General features: G+C 51.7%; 1 protein-coding gene across 2 annotated transcripts in view; it reads left to right on the plus strand.

Annotated features, from left to right (window-relative positions):
- The window catches only part of FGFR1 (fibroblast growth factor receptor 1), a 28,136-nt gene extending 12,697 nt beyond the window's left edge, over positions 1-15,439 (plus strand). Inside the window, exons 6-17 of one of the 2 annotated variants that reach the window (XM_066567193.1) lie at positions 1,198-1,388; positions 4,469-4,613; positions 6,492-6,694; positions 8,223-8,368; positions 9,751-9,872; positions 10,852-10,962; positions 11,078-11,268; positions 12,223-12,345; positions 12,460-12,530; positions 12,769-12,906; positions 13,303-13,408; positions 13,615-15,439. In XM_066567193.1, coding sequence (XP_066423290.1) covers positions 1,198-1,388; positions 4,469-4,613; positions 6,492-6,694; positions 8,223-8,368; positions 9,751-9,872; positions 10,852-10,962; positions 11,078-11,268; positions 12,223-12,345; positions 12,460-12,530; positions 12,769-12,906; positions 13,303-13,408; positions 13,615-13,791 — 1,724 coding nt within the window. In that variant the 3' untranslated portion in view covers positions 13,792-15,439. The remainder of the gene's footprint in view (positions 1-1,197; positions 1,389-4,468; positions 4,614-6,491; positions 6,695-8,222; positions 8,369-9,750; positions 9,873-10,851; positions 10,963-11,077; positions 11,269-12,222; positions 12,346-12,459; positions 12,531-12,768; positions 12,907-13,302; positions 13,409-13,614) is intronic. The other variant, XM_066567194.1, reaches the window with a different exon arrangement.
- The last annotated feature ends 1,300 nt before the right edge of the window (positions 15,440-16,739 follow it).

Genomic DNA, 16,739 nt, shown 5'->3' on the forward strand with positions numbered 1-16,739 from the left:
GTTGGGTGGGTTGTGCTACCAGGGAAGGGTCTTGCCCACCATCCCTGGCCTCCTGCCCCAGTCTGGGCAGCAAGAGCTTCACCCCACCCTCTTCTGGAGGTTTCTAATTGTGGTGAAAATAATTTCATAGACCAGACAGAAATTTTTTCTAATCGCCTTATTGGCCATAATTCCCAGCTGGGAAGGCTGGTCTGAGCAGTTCCACATGTGGAGCTGCTCTAAATGCCAGTAAATGAACCATTAAAAATGTGATTTAATTTGATTACACTGAGCAAACTGAAGGGAACAGTCAGCGAGGTGAACAAAGGGGTTTGTTAATGCTGACTCACCACAGTGGCAGCCCCTTTGTGAACAGCCAGGACCCTCCATAGGTTTGTTTGACCTCTGGCCCTGCCCAATAGGTGCTGATGTCCCTGTCCCCCATCCTGGATGCTGTCACCCTGCTGCAGGGTGCTGGGTGAGAGGACACTAATGCTGTGCTGGGAGCATTGGTGCCCACCTCAGCCGGGGGTCCTGGGCATGGGGGGCTGCAGGGTGCCCCCAGGATGGGCAGCAGGCAGCCCAGACCCTGTTGTAAGGTGTCCCATTGTGGTGGTGTTCACAGGGGGTCCCAGGCTGAGGGAAGAGATGAGAATCTTGACTCCATGTTTCAGAAGGCTGATTTATTATTTTATTATTAATATAATGTTATGCTATGTTGTATTATGTTACATTATATTATATTATATTACATTATATTACATAACATTACATTACATTATATTATATTACATTGTATTACATTGTATTATATTGTATTATATTATATTATATTATATTATATTATATTATATTATATTATATTATATTATATTATATTATATTATATTACTATACTGAAATAATAGAAGAAAGGATTTCATCAGAAGGCTTGAAAGGAATAGAAAGGAATGGAATATAATAAAATCTTGTGACTGACCAGAATCTGAGCCAGCTGGGCTGTGATTGGCCATTAATTAAAAACAACCACATGAGAGCAATCCCAGATCCACCTGTTGCATTCCACAGCAGCAGATAACCATTGCTTACATTTCATTTCTGAGGCCTCTCAGCCTGTCAGGAGAAAAGATCCTAAGGAAAGGATTTTTCATAAAATAAAATATATCCATGATTTGTCATAAAATAAAATATTTTTCATAAATACGTCTGGTCCCGCAGAGCGCTCCCCACACCGGCCCATCCTGCAGGCAGGGCTGCCTGCCAACAAGACAGTGGCCCTGGGCAGCAACGTGGAGTTTGTCTGCAAGGTCTACAGCGACCCCCAGCCCCACATCCAGTGGCTGAAGCACATTGAGGTGAACGGCAGCAAGATCGGGCCCGACAACCTGCCCTACGTGCAGATCCTGAAGGTAAAGCCACGCTCTGGGGGCTCCCAGGCAGCTCCCAGTGCCTGGGGCAGGAGCAGGGCTCTGGCAGCCACCAGAGTCACCTGGGGCTGGGGACCTGCCTGGGGGCAGCTGGAGCCCAGAGCCATCAGCAGCAGGGAGCAGGGAGGGCTGTGTGTGCCAGCTGTGTGTGCCAGCTGTGTGTGCCAGCTGTGTGTGCCAGCTGTGTGCTGGCTCTGCTGTGCCTTTGGAGCCCTAAGGCCACTCAGCACAGGCTGGGTGTGTTATCCCAGTGCCTTTGGAGCCCCAAGGGCACTCAGCACAGGGCTGGGTGTGTTATCCCAGTGCCTTTGGAGCCCTAAGGGCACTCAGCACAGAGCTGGGTGTGTTAATCCAGTGCCTTTGGAGCCCTAAGGGCACTCAGCACAGGGCTGGGTGTGTTATCCCAGTGCCTTTGGGGCCCCAAGGGCACTCAGCACAGGGCTGGGTGGGCTGTCACAGTGCTATGGAGCCCTAAGGGCACCCAGCACAGGGCTGGGTGTGTTATCCCAGTGCCTTTGGAGCCCTAAGGGCACTCAGCACAGAGCTGGGTGTGTTAATCCAGTGCCTTTGGAGCCCTAAGGGCACTCAGCACAGGGCTGGGTGTGTTATCCCAGTGCCTTTGGGGCCCCAAGGGCACTCAGCACAGGGCTGGGTGGGCTGTCACAGTGCTATGGAGCCCTAAGGGCACCCAGCACAGGGCTGGGTGTGTTATCCCAGTGCTTTTGGAGCCCTAAGGGCACTCAGCACAGGGCTGGGTGGGCTGTCACAGTGCTATGGAGCCCTAAGGGCACCCAGCACAGGGCTGGGTGTGTTATCCCAGTGCCTTTGGAGCCCTAAGAGCACTCAGCACAGGGCTGGGTGTGTTATCCCAGTGCTTTTGGAGCCCTAAGGGCACTCAGCACAGGGCTGGGTGTGTTATCCCAGTGCCTTTGGAGCCCTAAGAGCACTCAGCACAGGGCTGGGTGTGTTATCCCAGTGCTTTTGGAGCCCTAAGGGCACTCAGCACAGGGCTGGGTGGGCTGTCACAGTGCCTTTGGGGCCCCAAGGGCACTCAGCACAGGGCTGGGTGGGCTGTCACAGTGCTATGGAGCCCCAAGGGCACTCAGCACAGGGCTGGGTGGGTGTCCTGGGCAGCCAGCCCAGCCCTGGAGCTGGGAGCTGAGCCCTGGATGGTCCCAGGGACAGCAGTGGCACTCAGTGGGCAGGCTGGCCACCAGTCCAGCTGTGCCAGGAGGTCAGACTGGGTGGCCTTTAGGGATCCCTTCCAAGCCATTCAGTGATTCCATCCCAGCTGTGCTCCTAAGCGGGGGGGAGCAGAGTTACACCCCCACCCCTGCCTGCTCCTCCCTCCTGTGACCCCCTGTGTGCATCCCCGTGCCCCCCACCCCTGCGGGGGCTGGCAGAGCCCGTGCCAGCCCTGAGGGTGCTGGGGTTCCTGGGCACACCCGTGTGACTGCGTGTTGTTGGTCTGTTCCAGCACTCGGGGATTAATAGCTCAGATGCGGAGGTGCTGACCCTGTACAATGTGACAGAGGCCGAGAGCGGGGAGTATGTTTGTAAGGTTTCCAATTATATTGGAGAGGCCAACCAGTCTGCGTGGCTCACAGTCACCAGGCCCCTGGCCACAGGTAACACGAGGAATGCCTGGCGGTGGAAGACAAAACTCTGGGCTCTCCTGTTTCTGCTGTTTCTGGTGCAACAACCATGGAAAAATACCTGGTGGGGCTGGCTGTGCTCTGTGTGTGTGTCCCAGTGTCCTGCTGTCTGTCCTTTGTGCTGCCCTCCCCATCATGCACACAGCAGGTGCCTGCTGGGTCTGGTGTCACCCTGATTTTTTGAGATTTTTCTAAGCCTTCTGATGTTCACATTCTTGTAGCAAACTTTCTCACATGCTTTCTGTAAATAACTTACTGTTTTGTATTCTTTTATGGAAAAAGAGAATTTGATAGACAGTTGTGGGAACCTGGGTCTCTGAGGGTGTGCTGGTGTTCTCAGGGGTCTTAGGATCAGAAGGCTAGCTAAGAATAGAAAAAGAATGATAACAAAGGCTAGCTATTCTTTTCTAAGAGTAGAAAAAGAATAATAACAAAGGGTTAATGAAAAAGAATGATAACTGAGGGTGTGACGGTGTTCGCAGGGGTCCGAGGATGAGGGAAGAGACGAGGATCTGACTCCATGTTTTAGAAGGCTGATTTATTATTTTATGATATGTGTTACATTAAAACTATACTAAAAGAATAGAAGAAAGGATTTCATCAGAAGGCTGGCTGAGAATAGAAAAGGAAGAATGATAACAAAAGCTTGTGTCTTGGACAGAGTCCGAGACAGCTGGGCTGTGATTGGCCATTAATTAGAAACAACCACATGAGACCAATCCCAGATCCACCTGTTGCATTCCACAGCAGCAGATAATCAATGTTTACATTTTGTTCCTGAGGCCTCTCAGCTTTCTCAGGAGGAAAAATCCTAAGGAAAGGATTTTTCAGAAAATATCATGGCTGCACTGCAGTTTATACAAGAAACTGATGGTAACCAATTATTCTTGCAAAACAATGCTGTGAGATCTTCAGCAAGCAAGAGAGATGAGTTTTCAGGTTTATATCTTACCTGCAAAGCCAAACTTTCAGTGCTGCAGTAGCCCTTAAAACAATAGCTACATGAGGCTGCTGCCATCAGGCCAGTCCAGGCACCCCAGACTGGCACCGTGCTGCATCCCCTGTCTGTGCTGCCCTCCTGCCACCATCCTCTTGTCTGTGTCCCGTCTCTGTGCTCCCATCCCTGTCCAGCCAGCCCTGCAGAGGTGATTTCTCCATGCAGCCCATCACCAGCATGCTCGGATGGGCAGGACTCCCCGTCTGGTGGAGGGTTTTATTTAACAGCATCTCCCTAGGTCGGCCGGGATGAGTGGTCATCCTGAGGGTCTCTCGTCTCTGCAGTGGTCTCTGTCTGCTCCCCGGGGGTCTGGCAAATGAGACTGGGCTCTCCCTCCTCTCTGGCCTCTTCCCAGAAGATCTCATGTCGTTTGCTTCTCCGTTTTTTTGCTTCCATTTTTTCCCTTCCAGACGGCTGGCGTTAACACGACAGACAAAGAAATGGAAGTGCTTCACTTAAGGAATGTCTCATTTGAGGATGCTGGGGAGTATACATGTTTGGCGGGTAATTCTATTGGGATCTCCCATCACTCTGCATGGTTGACAGTTCTCGAAGGTATATACTCCTCTTCCTTTCCTCCCTCCTTTCCAATGTATGCATTGTGGTCCGGGAGAGAGCCCTCCCCAGCCCCTTCCCTGGCTCAGCATGGGCTGCCCTGCAGCTGGGGCAGTGTCCCCAGTGTCCCCCAGTGTCCCCTGGCTCTGTGCCCCCCTCCACCCCAGCTGGGGTCTGCCCCTGCTCTCTCCCTGGCCCAGGCAATGCATACCTGGGCTACTTAACCAGGGCTGGCTCCACTGGAGCAGGACAGTCTCACACCCCCAGGCCAGGCCAGTGCTGCCATTCAGGGGGTCCAGGGGGGGTTTGGGGGTGCTGGCAGTGCTGCCCTTCCCTGCCAGGGCCTGGCCTTGCCCTGTGGTGTGGGACTGTCCAGGGCTGTGTGTGCCTGCCCTGTGGGGATGGCTGCCCCGTGCCCATTGATGCTGCTCCTGGCTATCAATGAGGGACCAAAGCCTGATAACAGCTGTGGGAAAGCTTTTGGGGTGCTGCTGTGTGCTCCTTGCTTCCCAGCCAAAACTTTCCCAGTTATCAGCCACTGCTTTGTCAGCCGGGTGTGCTCAGAGGTGGGGCAGGAATCTTCAGCTCCCTCTTACACCTCTCTCTGAGGCTCTGCTCTCTGGGGGTGCACAAGGTGGACTGGCAGCCCCCTCCTGCCAGATTCACCACGGACCAGGCACATGGCAGCGGGCTCTGAGCTGTTCAGGGCTCCAACACCCCCCTGCCCCACCAGGGCAGGGTCTGTGGGTCCCTTCCCACAGCAGGTCATTGCCACTGGAGTGCCCCTGGCTGCATTGCATTAAATAAAAAAAAATTTACTTATTTTCTAAAAAAAAAAAAGACAAAAATTCTCCAAAACAGAAATCCATTTTAATTTAAGTGAAATGTACATTTTTAAGTTAAATCTGTAGTTAGAAAACATGACTATTTAGCCTGACTACAAAAGCCTAAGCTCAAAAAAACTACTTCAGTGAAAAACAGGAATTAAAAAAAAAGAGACAAAGAGTGATAAAAAAAGACAGAAAGACTGCTATGAAAGCAAGTCAACCTGACCTAAAAATTCTTTCTAATAAAGAACTAACAGCAAATGTCATGCAAAATTCGTAAAAATGAATATATAAGCCTATTGTAAAATTGCATGCATATGTATTTAAAAGAAAAAATTTTAAAAAACCCTGAAATTCCCAAAAGTACGCATGTCTTTTAAAGAGAATAATTTCCACATGCATCCAGCACTGTAATAAACATACCAGCTTTACAACTTCCACAAAGTAGTAAACAACCTGTCCCCAAAGGTGCCCATGGTGCCACACCCCTGTGGGGTGACCCAGGCCCTGTCCCCTCACTTTGTACCTGTCCCATTTGACCACCCTGTGGCAAAGGCATTGCTTGGCCATGGGGGTGATGAGCTGGGGGCTGCTTGCTCACCTTCCCTGCAAGGGTTGGGGGGCAGCCCCCAGTCCCTGCTGCACCAAGGTCCCCACTGAGCTTGGGGACGAGCCAGGGGCTCCCCAGTGCCACTCCCTGGACCTGCAGCTCCCAAATGTGGGCAGAGCAGAGCAGCTGGGACAGACACCTGTCCCCAGAGTGGTGCCACATCCCTGTGGGGTGACCCAGGCCACGTCCCCCCACTTCATACCTGTCCCATTTGACCACATCCCGCCCTGGGCTGCCTGCAGAGTGGCAAAGGCATTGCTTGGCCGTGGGGGCGATGAGCTGGGGGCTGCTTGCACACCTTCCCTGCAAGGGTTGGGGGGCAGCCCCCAGTCCCTGCTGCACTGCCATCCCCACTGAGCTTGGGGACGAGCCAGGGGCTCCCCAGTGCCACTCCCTGGGGCCTGGTGGGTGCTAACAAACCCCCTGTTCACGCTGACCCAGCTATCGAAGACACCCCAGCCATGATGACATCTCCCTTCTACCTGGAGATCATCATCTACTGCATCGGAGCCTTCCTCATCTCCTGCATGGTGGTGACCATCATCATCTACAAGCTGAAGAGCACCACCAAGAAGACAGATTTCAACAGCCAGCTGGCCGTGCACAAGCTGGCCAAGAGCATCCCCCTGCGCAGACAGGTAACAGAAAGTAGAGAGGGGGTTTGTTTGCACCTACTGCCTCTCCTGGAGCCCAGGGGACATGGGGGAGGAGGGATGGGAAAGAACTGGGACCATCTCACCCTGCTGCATGTGCCACCCACCCCCTCCAGCCTGTGCCCACCTGGCTGTGCCTCTGGTGGCGGCACAGTGAGCACAGCTCCCCCTCATCCCTCCCCTGATGGGGCTCATGAGGAGAACCAGGAGGATTTACAGCAGGTTAAGGTTTGAGCAGAGTGTGGGACACACTGAGGAGATGGGAGAGCTCCCAGGCTGTGCATTTTTGGGCTGCAGCATGATGGAGAGTAATTAAAAGCTCCACAGAGGGGAGCAGCACTGCTGGGCACACGGGCAGGGTGGGCAGGGGGCTGCAGGCAGGGCAGGTGCTGTTACAGGAGCCTCCTCGAGCCAGGTCTAATAAGATTTCAGAGGTCTATAACACACCCAAGATAGCTCATCTACCCTTAGATGCATAAAAATCAGCAGGATGCCTTCTGGTGCAGTGTTGGAAACAGAAAGGTTTAATAAAAGGCAAAATAGCAAATAGAGAAAAATCGATCCAGTTGTAGGAGGTAACACACCTCACAAAAGCAATTCGTTTCTGTGTTCACTTCTTTTTCTAATTAATTGCTCAGGCAGGACTTTTTGGCTCCTGTGCAATTGGGTATCCTTAAGTTTGAGATGAAGTCCCCCAGGTCCTATGAGGTGTCTTTTCACCCAATTGAGGAGAGAAACTTCTGGGCTTCTCTCCTTTTTGAGGGGACAAAGGACAGTTCTGTCAGTCTGTCAACAGCCAGCACATTCCTAGACAAGACTTTGTGGCTCCTGTGCAATTAGCTATCCTTAAGTGTAGTATCCTTATGTGTAGTATCCTTAAGTTTGAGGTGAAGTCCCCTAGATCCTATGAGGTGGCTTTTTCACCTAATCGAGGAGAGAAAATTCTGGGTTTCTTTCCTTTTTGAGGGGATAGTTTTGTCACTCATTCAAGGGGACAGAGGATAGTTTAGCCACTCCTTTAAGGGGATAGAGGATAGTTTAGCCACTCCTTTAAGGGGACAGAGGATAGTTTTGTCACTCCTTTAAGGGGACAGAGGATAGTTTTGTCACTCCTTTAAGGGTACAGAGGATAGTTTTGTCACTCCTTTAAGGATACAGAGGATAGTTTTGTCACTCCTTTAAGAGGACAAAGGATAGTTTTGTCACTCCTTTAAGGGTACAGAGGATAGTTTTGTCACTCCTTTAAGGATACAGAGGATAGTTTTGTCACTCCTTTAAGGGTACAGAGGATAGTTTTGTCACTCCTTTAAGAGGACAAAGGATAGTTTTGTCACTCCTTTAAGGGGACAGAGGATAGTTTTGTCATTTCTTTAACAGGACAAAGGATAGTTTTGTCACTCCATCAACAGGGAGCACACTTCTATAGGGTGCCAATGCTCCCATCACCATTTCCCCCACCTCGGGGGCAGTCAGCCACGGGCTGGGCATTGCATGAAGGTAACCCACGTCCCCCCTGCAGGTGTCAGCCGACTCCAGCTCGTCCATGAACTCGGGAGTGATGCTGGTGAGGCCCTCACGCCTCTCCTCCAGCGGCACCCCCATGCTGGCTGGTGTCTCTGAGTACGAGCTGCCCGAGGATCCACGCTGGGAGCTGCCCCGGGACAGGTGAGCCCAGCACCCCAGAGTGTTGGGAAGGATGGAAGTTTGACAAGAAAGTCTCACACAGATTTGTGTGCTTAGCAGAAAGATTTTTAGATGTTGAGTCTGATGAAAGAATAGAGATGGAAGCAAGTTTTGATATAGAAAAAAAGAATTGCTGAGCCACTCAAAGAAGCAAAGAGTGTGTTGGTTAGAAAGAGATTTTATGACTCAGAGCAAAAGATAAACCTGCCTCAAACAAGAAGAGGTTTTTACCAAGCAGGAAGAGAGCACAGGCAAACAAGGCAGCAAAGTTGCAAGTAGAAAAAAAGTCTCAGAATTTTCCACTGCAAGAAAACTGAAAAACAACTTCCAGCTTAAACTGCAATGTACTGACTGTGAGTGAGTGGAGAACAGTAACATGAATATGGTAATTACAGCAGCTATGATAGGCTGTAGATAAAAGTTAAGGGATAGATTAGTTCTACTGTATGAAGATGCTCAGCAAAGAAAAGTAAATAATGCATTGTAACCAAAAGAAAAGTAAATAATGCATTGTAACCAAAACCAAAGGGTTTCCAGGCCTGCCTGCAGCTGGAGCTGACAGCTGTGGGCACAGCTCTGTCACCCACCACCCTGGACTGCTGTAACCTCTTGGATGGAATAAACTGCATTTTGGAGAGCTGCCTGGAGTCCCACATCTCTCATTTAAGCTCTTACACCAGAGGATGCTGCTGGTGCTGCTGGTGCCCAGAGCATCCTGCTGCCCTGCTGCATCGGGTATAGGAGCAATGGGGGTAGGACGGTCAGGATGGATGGAGATGAGAGATTTTTTAAGCCAGGTTTTGGAATTTGGGGTTTATTGCAAAGGGCCTGGGTGCAAGGCCCTGCTGGGAGCTGCCAGGCACAGCTCAGAGCAGGACTGAGAGAAGAGAGGGGGAGAGAGGATGAGAGGGTGAGAGAGTAAAAGGGGTAAGAGAGCGAGGTTCCTGTTCCAACACAATAAATCTTCTTCTGTGTTGAATATTCTGATTCTCACTAACCAATCCAGTACAAGATACAAATCCTACAGCATTTACATACAGCCTATAAGAATCACTACATCACCATCCTGTGTTACATTTTAAACCCTAAAAGCTCCTCTTTGGGCCCCTTCTGCCAAGCTGGCAGGGTCTGCTCTGACCCTTGGGCCTGTCTGCAAGCAGAGGGTGTTGTTCCATCAAAAGGGGATCACCTTCAGCAGCCACACCATTGTTTTCCAGTTGTTCAGTAACTGAGGGATCTCAAAGCTTGCTTTCATTTCAATCTCACTTATAGTTTCTATATTCTCAAAATCTTTTGCCAGACAATCATATTTATAAGGCTTTCCTGTTTCATCTTCCCCAACAATTGGGGTCTTCTCCCTGCAGGCTGATCCTGGGCAAGCCTCTGGGAGAAGGATGCTTCGGGCAGGTGGTGCTGGCAGAAGCCATCGGCCTGGACAAGGACAAGCCCAACCGTGTGACCAAGGTGGCGGTGAAGATGCTCAAGTGTGAGTGGCAGCAAAAATGTCTTGGCAAAATGATGCTAGAGAAGGAATTTAAGGGGACAGAATGTAATTAACTGACTGCAGTGTGGTGGTGTTTGCAGGGGGCTTAGGGTGAGGGAAGAGACGAGAATGTTGACTCCATGTTTCAGAAGGCTTGATTTATTATTTTATGATATATATTACATTAAAACTATACTAAAAGAATAGAAGCGTGGACTTAATCAGAAGGCTGGCTAAGAATAGAAAAAGAAAGAATGATAACAAAGGTTTGTGGCTTGGACAGAAAGTCCGAGCCAGCTGGGCTGTGATTGGCCATTAATTACAAACAACCACATGAGACCAATCCCAGATGCACCTGTTGCATTCCACAGCAGCAGATAACCATTGGTTACATTTTGTTCCTGAGGCCTCTCAGCTTCTCAGGAGAAAAAGATCCTAAGGAAAGGATTTTTCAGAAAATATGGCTACACTGCAGTTTATACAAGAAACTCATGGTAACGAATTATTCTTGCAAAACAATGCTGTGAGATCTTCAGGAAGCAAGATGAGTTTTCAGGTTTATATCTTACCTGCAAAGCCAAACTTTCAGTGCTGCAGTAGCCCTTAATACAATACTAGATAGAGATAACTGTCAGTATTTATAAGATGCAATTACTCACAGAACTCCCAGCTCACCATCGAGCTGTGGGTGCAGTGCTGGGATGGGGAAGAGGGGTTTGGTGGGGTGGGGAGCCCAGCAGCTGGGCCTGGGGCATGCACCCTTCCCTCCCTGTGGTGCTGTTCACAGGGGTCCTAGGACAAGGGAAGAGATGAGAATCTTGACTCCATGTTTCAGAAGGTTGATTTATTATTTTATGATATATATTATATTAAAAGAAAATGATATATTGAATTTATACTGGCATGATGTCACAGCCCTGGCTGGGGTCTGCAGTGTGCAGCCCAGCCTGGCACCCTCTAAGTGCTGCCTTCTCCACTTCAGCCGACGCCACAGAGAAGGACTTGTCTGACCTCATCTCTGAGATGGAGATGATGAAGATGATTGGCAAGCACAAGAACATCATCAACCTGCTGGGAGCCTGCACGCAGGACGGTGAGGGTGCCGGAGTGGGGAGGAGGTGTCCCCTGTGCCACCCCTCCAGCTGCTGTCCCCTGGAGGGGCTGGCCTGGCAGCCCTGCTCCACGTTCTCATCCCACCATCCCCTCAGGACCCCTGTATGTGATTGTGGAATATGCCAGCAAGGGCAACCTCCGGGAGTACCTGCAGGCCCGGCGGCCCCCGGGCATGGAGTACTGCTACAACCCCAGCCGGGTCCCCGAGGAGCAGCTCTCCTTCAAGGACCTGGTCTCCTGTGCCTACCAGGTGGCACGGGGCATGGAGTACCTGGCCTCCAAGAAGGTGAGGAGCTCCCAGGAGGTTGTGGTGGGATGGGGAGCCCAGCAGCTGGGCCTGGGGCACGCACCCTTCCCTCCCTGCCCGTCCCTCGCAGGGGTCCCAGGACAAGGGAAGAGATGAGAATCTTGACTCCGTGTTTCAGAAGGCTGATTCATTATTTTATGGTATATATATTATATTAAAAGAAAATTTAATTTCATATATATATATAATAAAACAATATATGATATATTAAAATATAATATATTATATTAAAACATAAGAATTTTAATTATATAGTATATATAATAAATTATATATAATTACTATAATAAATATTTATAAATTATAAATAATAAATCTTTATAGATTGTAAATAATAACAATTATTATATATAATTACTATAATATAATATAAAATATAATTATTATAATATATTAAAACTATTCTAAAAGAATAGAGAAGGGATTTCATCAGAAGGCTGATTTATTATTTTATGATATGTATTGTATTAAAAGAAAAATATATATTAAAACTCTACTAAAAGAATAGAGAAAGGATTTCATCAGAAGGCTTGAAAGGAATGGAATGGAATGATAATAAAATCTTGTGACTGACCAGAGAGTCCGAGACAGCTGGACTGTGATTGGCCATTGATTAGAAACAACCACATGAGACCAATCCCAGATGCACCTGTTGCATTCCACAGCAGCAGATAATCATTGTTTACATTTCGTTCCTGAGGCCTCTCAGCTTCTCAGGAGGAAAAACCCTAATGATAAAGGAATTTTCATAAAAGATGTCTGTGACACGTCCCATCATGGGGAACCCTCTGGTGCTGAGAGCCCTGTGCTTGGTCAAATCCTAATGAAAGGATTTCAAAAAACCCTAATGATAAAGGAATTTTCATAAAATATGTCCATGACACGTCCCATCATGGGGAACCCTCTGGTGCTGAGAGCCCTGTGCTTGGTCAGTGCATCCACAGGGACCTGGCAGCCAGGAACGTGCTGGTGACAGAGGACAACGTGATGAAGATCGCTGACTTCGGGCTGGCCCGTGACATCCACCACATCGATTACTACAAGAAGACCACAAATGTGAGTGCTGTGCCAGGGGCTCTGCAGGGTGGGGAGGCTCCAGTCTGTGCTGGGAATGCCCCAGGTGTGCAGGGCTCAGGTTCCCTCACAGCCATTGTGGGTTTTGTGCTCCAGGGTCGCCTGCCAGTGAAGTGGATGGCCCCCGAGGCTCTCTTTGACAGAATCTACACCCACCAGAGTGACGTGTGAGTAGGGGCTGCTGGGGACATGCATGGATGGGATTTGCCTTGGTTTAATGAAATTCCAATTGGTGCCAGCCAACCAAACGTTTTGAATCCAAATTGTGTTTGGTGCTGGGACTCATTTATCCTGCAGAGTGAATCGATGCTGTGGGTGGCTGTTCCTCCCAGCAAACCAGCCTCTCACTGGGGCCCAGCAGGGTGTCAGCACCCTGGTCCCTCAGCATCTGCCCTGTGTTCCCAGGTGGTCCTTTGGGGTGCTGCTGTGGGAGATTTTCACACTGGGTGGGTCACCCTACCCTGGTGTGCCCGTTGAGGAGCTCTTCAAGCTGCTGAAGGAAGGTCACAGGATGGACAAGCCCAGCAACTGCACCAATGAGCTGTGAGTGACATGGGGAAGAGGGGTTTGAAGTCTCTGAGTGCCATTGCTGGGTGCAGAGCATGGGCTGGGCCATGGAGGGTGGCAGGCAGATGTTCGGAGTTACAGTCCCAGCCCTGCAAAACCATCAAACAGATTTGCAATAATGAGCATCTCCCTGGACAGGAGGGAATCCCAGCACAGGGAGCAGCCCAGACTGTGTCCATCCTCTGCCTTGGGTGGTGAGGGCAGGCAGGAGAGTTTCCCTTCCTTGCACATGGGGCATCACCCTGGAGTAGCATCTTCCCTGGCCATGGGTCCAGCCTGGGCACAGGGACACCGGGCACACATTCCTGGTGCTTCTCTGCTCCTGTGGGTGAGGGTCCCCAGGCTGAGCCCCTTCCTGGCCTGCCCTCACAGGTACATGATGATGAGGGATTGCTGGCACGCCGTCCCTTCCCAGAGACCCACCTTCAAGCAGCTGGTGGAAGACCTGGACAGGATCGTGGCCATGACCTCCAACCAGGTAGGAGAGGTGGCACCTGGCTGAGGGGCTCTCCCTGGGGGCTGCCCTGTCCCTTCCTGAACCTGTCACTGCCAGGAGTACCTGGACGTGTCCATGCCCTGGATCAGGGTCAGTAGGAGAGGTGGCACTGGTGGCACCTGCGTGAGGCTCTCCCTGGGGGCTGCCCTGTCCCCTCCTGAGCCTGTCACTGGGTTCTGTCCCTCCAGGAGTACCTGGACCTGTCCATGCCTCTGGATCAGTACTCCCCCGGCTTCCCGGACACGCGCAGCTCCACCTGCTCCTCGGGAGAGGACTCTGTGTTCTCCCACGACCCGCTCCCGGATGAGCCCTGCCTCCCCAAGCTCCCCCCTCAGCACAGCAATGGTGGACTGAAGCGACACTGAGGGTGGCACTGCCAGGGCTGCCACGCCGGGCCGTGCCCGTGGACGCTGCCTGCACAGCCTGGTTGTGCTCGGCTGGTGCAGAAAGGGTTCAGAGACATCTGTAGCATCTCACATAACCAAAACCACCCAGCTCCTCCTGCCTCTCGTGTCAGCTCTGCACAGCCCAAAGGCTCCAGGGTTTCCGTGGCCTTTCCTCCTGTTTTTAAACCTCTTTTCCGTCAGTTCTGTGCTGGAGAGTTCCCACTTGGCTGAGCTGAAATCCTCTCCCGTGGGCAATGCGTGGCCAAAGAGCCCAGCCAGGCATCCTGGGGTGGCACAGCCTGGTCAGGCACAGGGGCTGGGCTGGTGTGCCACCAGGAGAACCTGGTGAGCTGGGAGCAGCACCCAGCTCCTGCAGCTGCACAAGGGGGGAGCCTTGGCGTGCCAGGAGCCTCAGTGGTGTGCCGGGAGCCTCACTGGTGTGCCAGGACCCTGACTGGTGTGCCAGGAGCCTCACTGGAGTGCCAGGACCCTGACTGGTGTGCCAGGAGCCTCACTGGTGTGCCAGGAGCCTTACTGGTGTTCTGTAACCATCACAGGTGTGCCAGGACCATCACTAGTGTGCCATGAGCCTCACTGGTGTGCCAGGAGCCTCATTGGTGTGCCAGGAGCCCCACTGGTGTTCTGTAACCATCACTGGTGTGCCAGGAGCCCCACTGGTGTTCTGTAACCATCACTGGTGTGCCAGGAGCCTCACTGGGACCCTCAGCACGCCAGGACCCTCGTGGTGTGGGGCTCCCTCCCTGCCCAGGATGCCCCCAGGCCACAGGACCAGCACCCCAGGGCTTTGCTGAGCCAGGCCTGGCACACCCAGGGCAGGAGCCCTGCACTGCTCAGAGGTGACTGAACCCACCTGTGCTAAACCCAGAGTCCCATGTACATAACGAAAAATATGTATAAATATGAATATATATTTACATGTCTTTTTAAAAAGGGTTGTTACCAGAGATATACCAGTTTGGTAGGAAGGTACTAGTGGCTGGTAGATATCAGTTGCTATATATAAAAAAAAAAAAAAGTCATATATTTTGCTATTTTTGCTGGTTTTATTTTTTTAAATTATGTTCTAAACCTATTTCAGTTTAGGTCCCCTCGATAAGAATTTGCTGCTGCTGCTTCAGTTTTATATGGGGTTGTATTAAACAACAATAATAAGAATAATAATAATGTGTCGATGATGCCTTTTGGGAATCCATTGTCATTACGTGCCTGGCCTTGCCCTGGCCCCAGGGAGGGAGGGAGGGAAGGAGGGAGGGAAGGAGGGGCTGCCGTCCTTGCCCCCCATCCCCTGCCCTGGCGGGAGCTCCGGGCAGTGCCCAGCTCGGTGCCAACCCCACCAGTGCCTTACCTGGGAGGGGGGAGCATCCTCACATCCTCGCATCCTCACCCCAGCTCTGTGCTCCCCCTGCAGTCCCACGGACAGACAGACAGACAGACAGACAGGGCACTCACTGAATTCCTCCCTCCCACCCCTCCCTGCCGCCGGTGCCAGGCCGCTGTTACTTGAAAAGTTTTATTTTGCCTTTGTACGGAGAAATATTATTTGTTGTAAACTCTTCCTGTAATGAAATTCTGGAATTCTTGTAATTATTAAAAGACTTTAACCACCCTTACATCTCCCTTGGGTGGGGAGGGGGGTGATGGGGAGGGGACTCTGGGTGCTCCAGCTCATCCAGGCAGCACTTTGGGAAGGTGATGCTCAGCTGCTTTTGGGGGAATTCTGTTTATCACGGCTCCAGCGCTTCCCATAAAAATCTTCCAGCACCCTGCACTCCACATGGGCCTGGATAGGGTGTGGGAGGTGGCTGCCCATGCATGGAGGGAGGGTGAGAGAGGCTGCCAGCCCCTCCAGAGCCTTTAAATGGTTAAACTGAGGCAGCTGAAGCAGCTGCAGCATCACCGGGGCCTCCCCGGCCTTTTTAAACCTTTTAAAATGTGTCTGCTTGTTGCTGTTTCCCGGTGTAAATTAAATCGATCAGCTGCACTCTGCCCAGCCCCCACCCCCTTTAAATTAAGTAGAGCTTTTAATCAAGTGATTTATGTTGAATTTGCGGGCCTGGATTAAAGTGGCAGCCCAGGCTGGGGGCCGGGCTGGGGGGCTCCATAAATCACAGCTCTCTTGGCACAGGGAGAGCTGGAGTTGGTGTTTACATCATCCCAAACTGCGGCTCTCACCGGCTCCTGCTCATTTCCTGGGGTTACCAGGAGGGCAATTAAATATGATAATAAGCAGAGCAGCTGCAGCAGAGCTGCTGGTGCTGCCTGGCTGGGCTGGGGAAGGGCCATGTACAGCTGGGTGCCCCTGTATTCCATGGGGACACAGCATGGAGGGTCCCTGGGGTGCCCCCTGCACTCTGTGGGGACATGGGGACGCAGCATGGAGGGTCCCTGGGGTGCTGCCCTGCACTCTGTGGGGACATGGGCACACAGCATGGAGGGTCCCAGGGTGCTGCCCTGGCTGGTGCCCATTAGAAACCACCCACCTGCTGCTCCCTGCCAGGCTGGGGAGGGGGCACATGCAGCTGGGTGCCCCCTGCACTCCATGGGGACACAGCATGGAGGGTCCCCAGGGTGACAGAGGCTGATGGCACAGGGCTGCCTGAATGCTGGAGCCCAGCAGGAAGATTCAGCTCCTCTGCTCTTCCTGCTATGCCATCCTCTCCATGTGGGCAGTCTGGGAGATGGGGATACCCCAAAAGTGACCTCAGCACCCCCACAGGCCCCACCCAGCGCTGGGGGGGAGCTGCAGGACCAGAGCACCCCCCCTGCCCAGCTGGGCCCCTGCAGCCCCTCCAGCTCTGCCCAGCACCAAGGTCTCTGCTCAGGAGGGAGATGGGGCAGGATCCCTTGGGAAATGGCTCCAGGGCCGTAAAGGAGCTGAAGGTGCTGCCCTCAGGAGCCCCTGAGCG

Source organism: Molothrus aeneus, chromosome 29 (genome assembly GCF_037042795.1).
Source record: "Molothrus aeneus isolate 106 chromosome 29, BPBGC_Maene_1.0, whole genome shotgun sequence".
NCBI lineage: Eukaryota > Metazoa > Chordata > Aves > Passeriformes > Icteridae > Molothrus > Molothrus aeneus.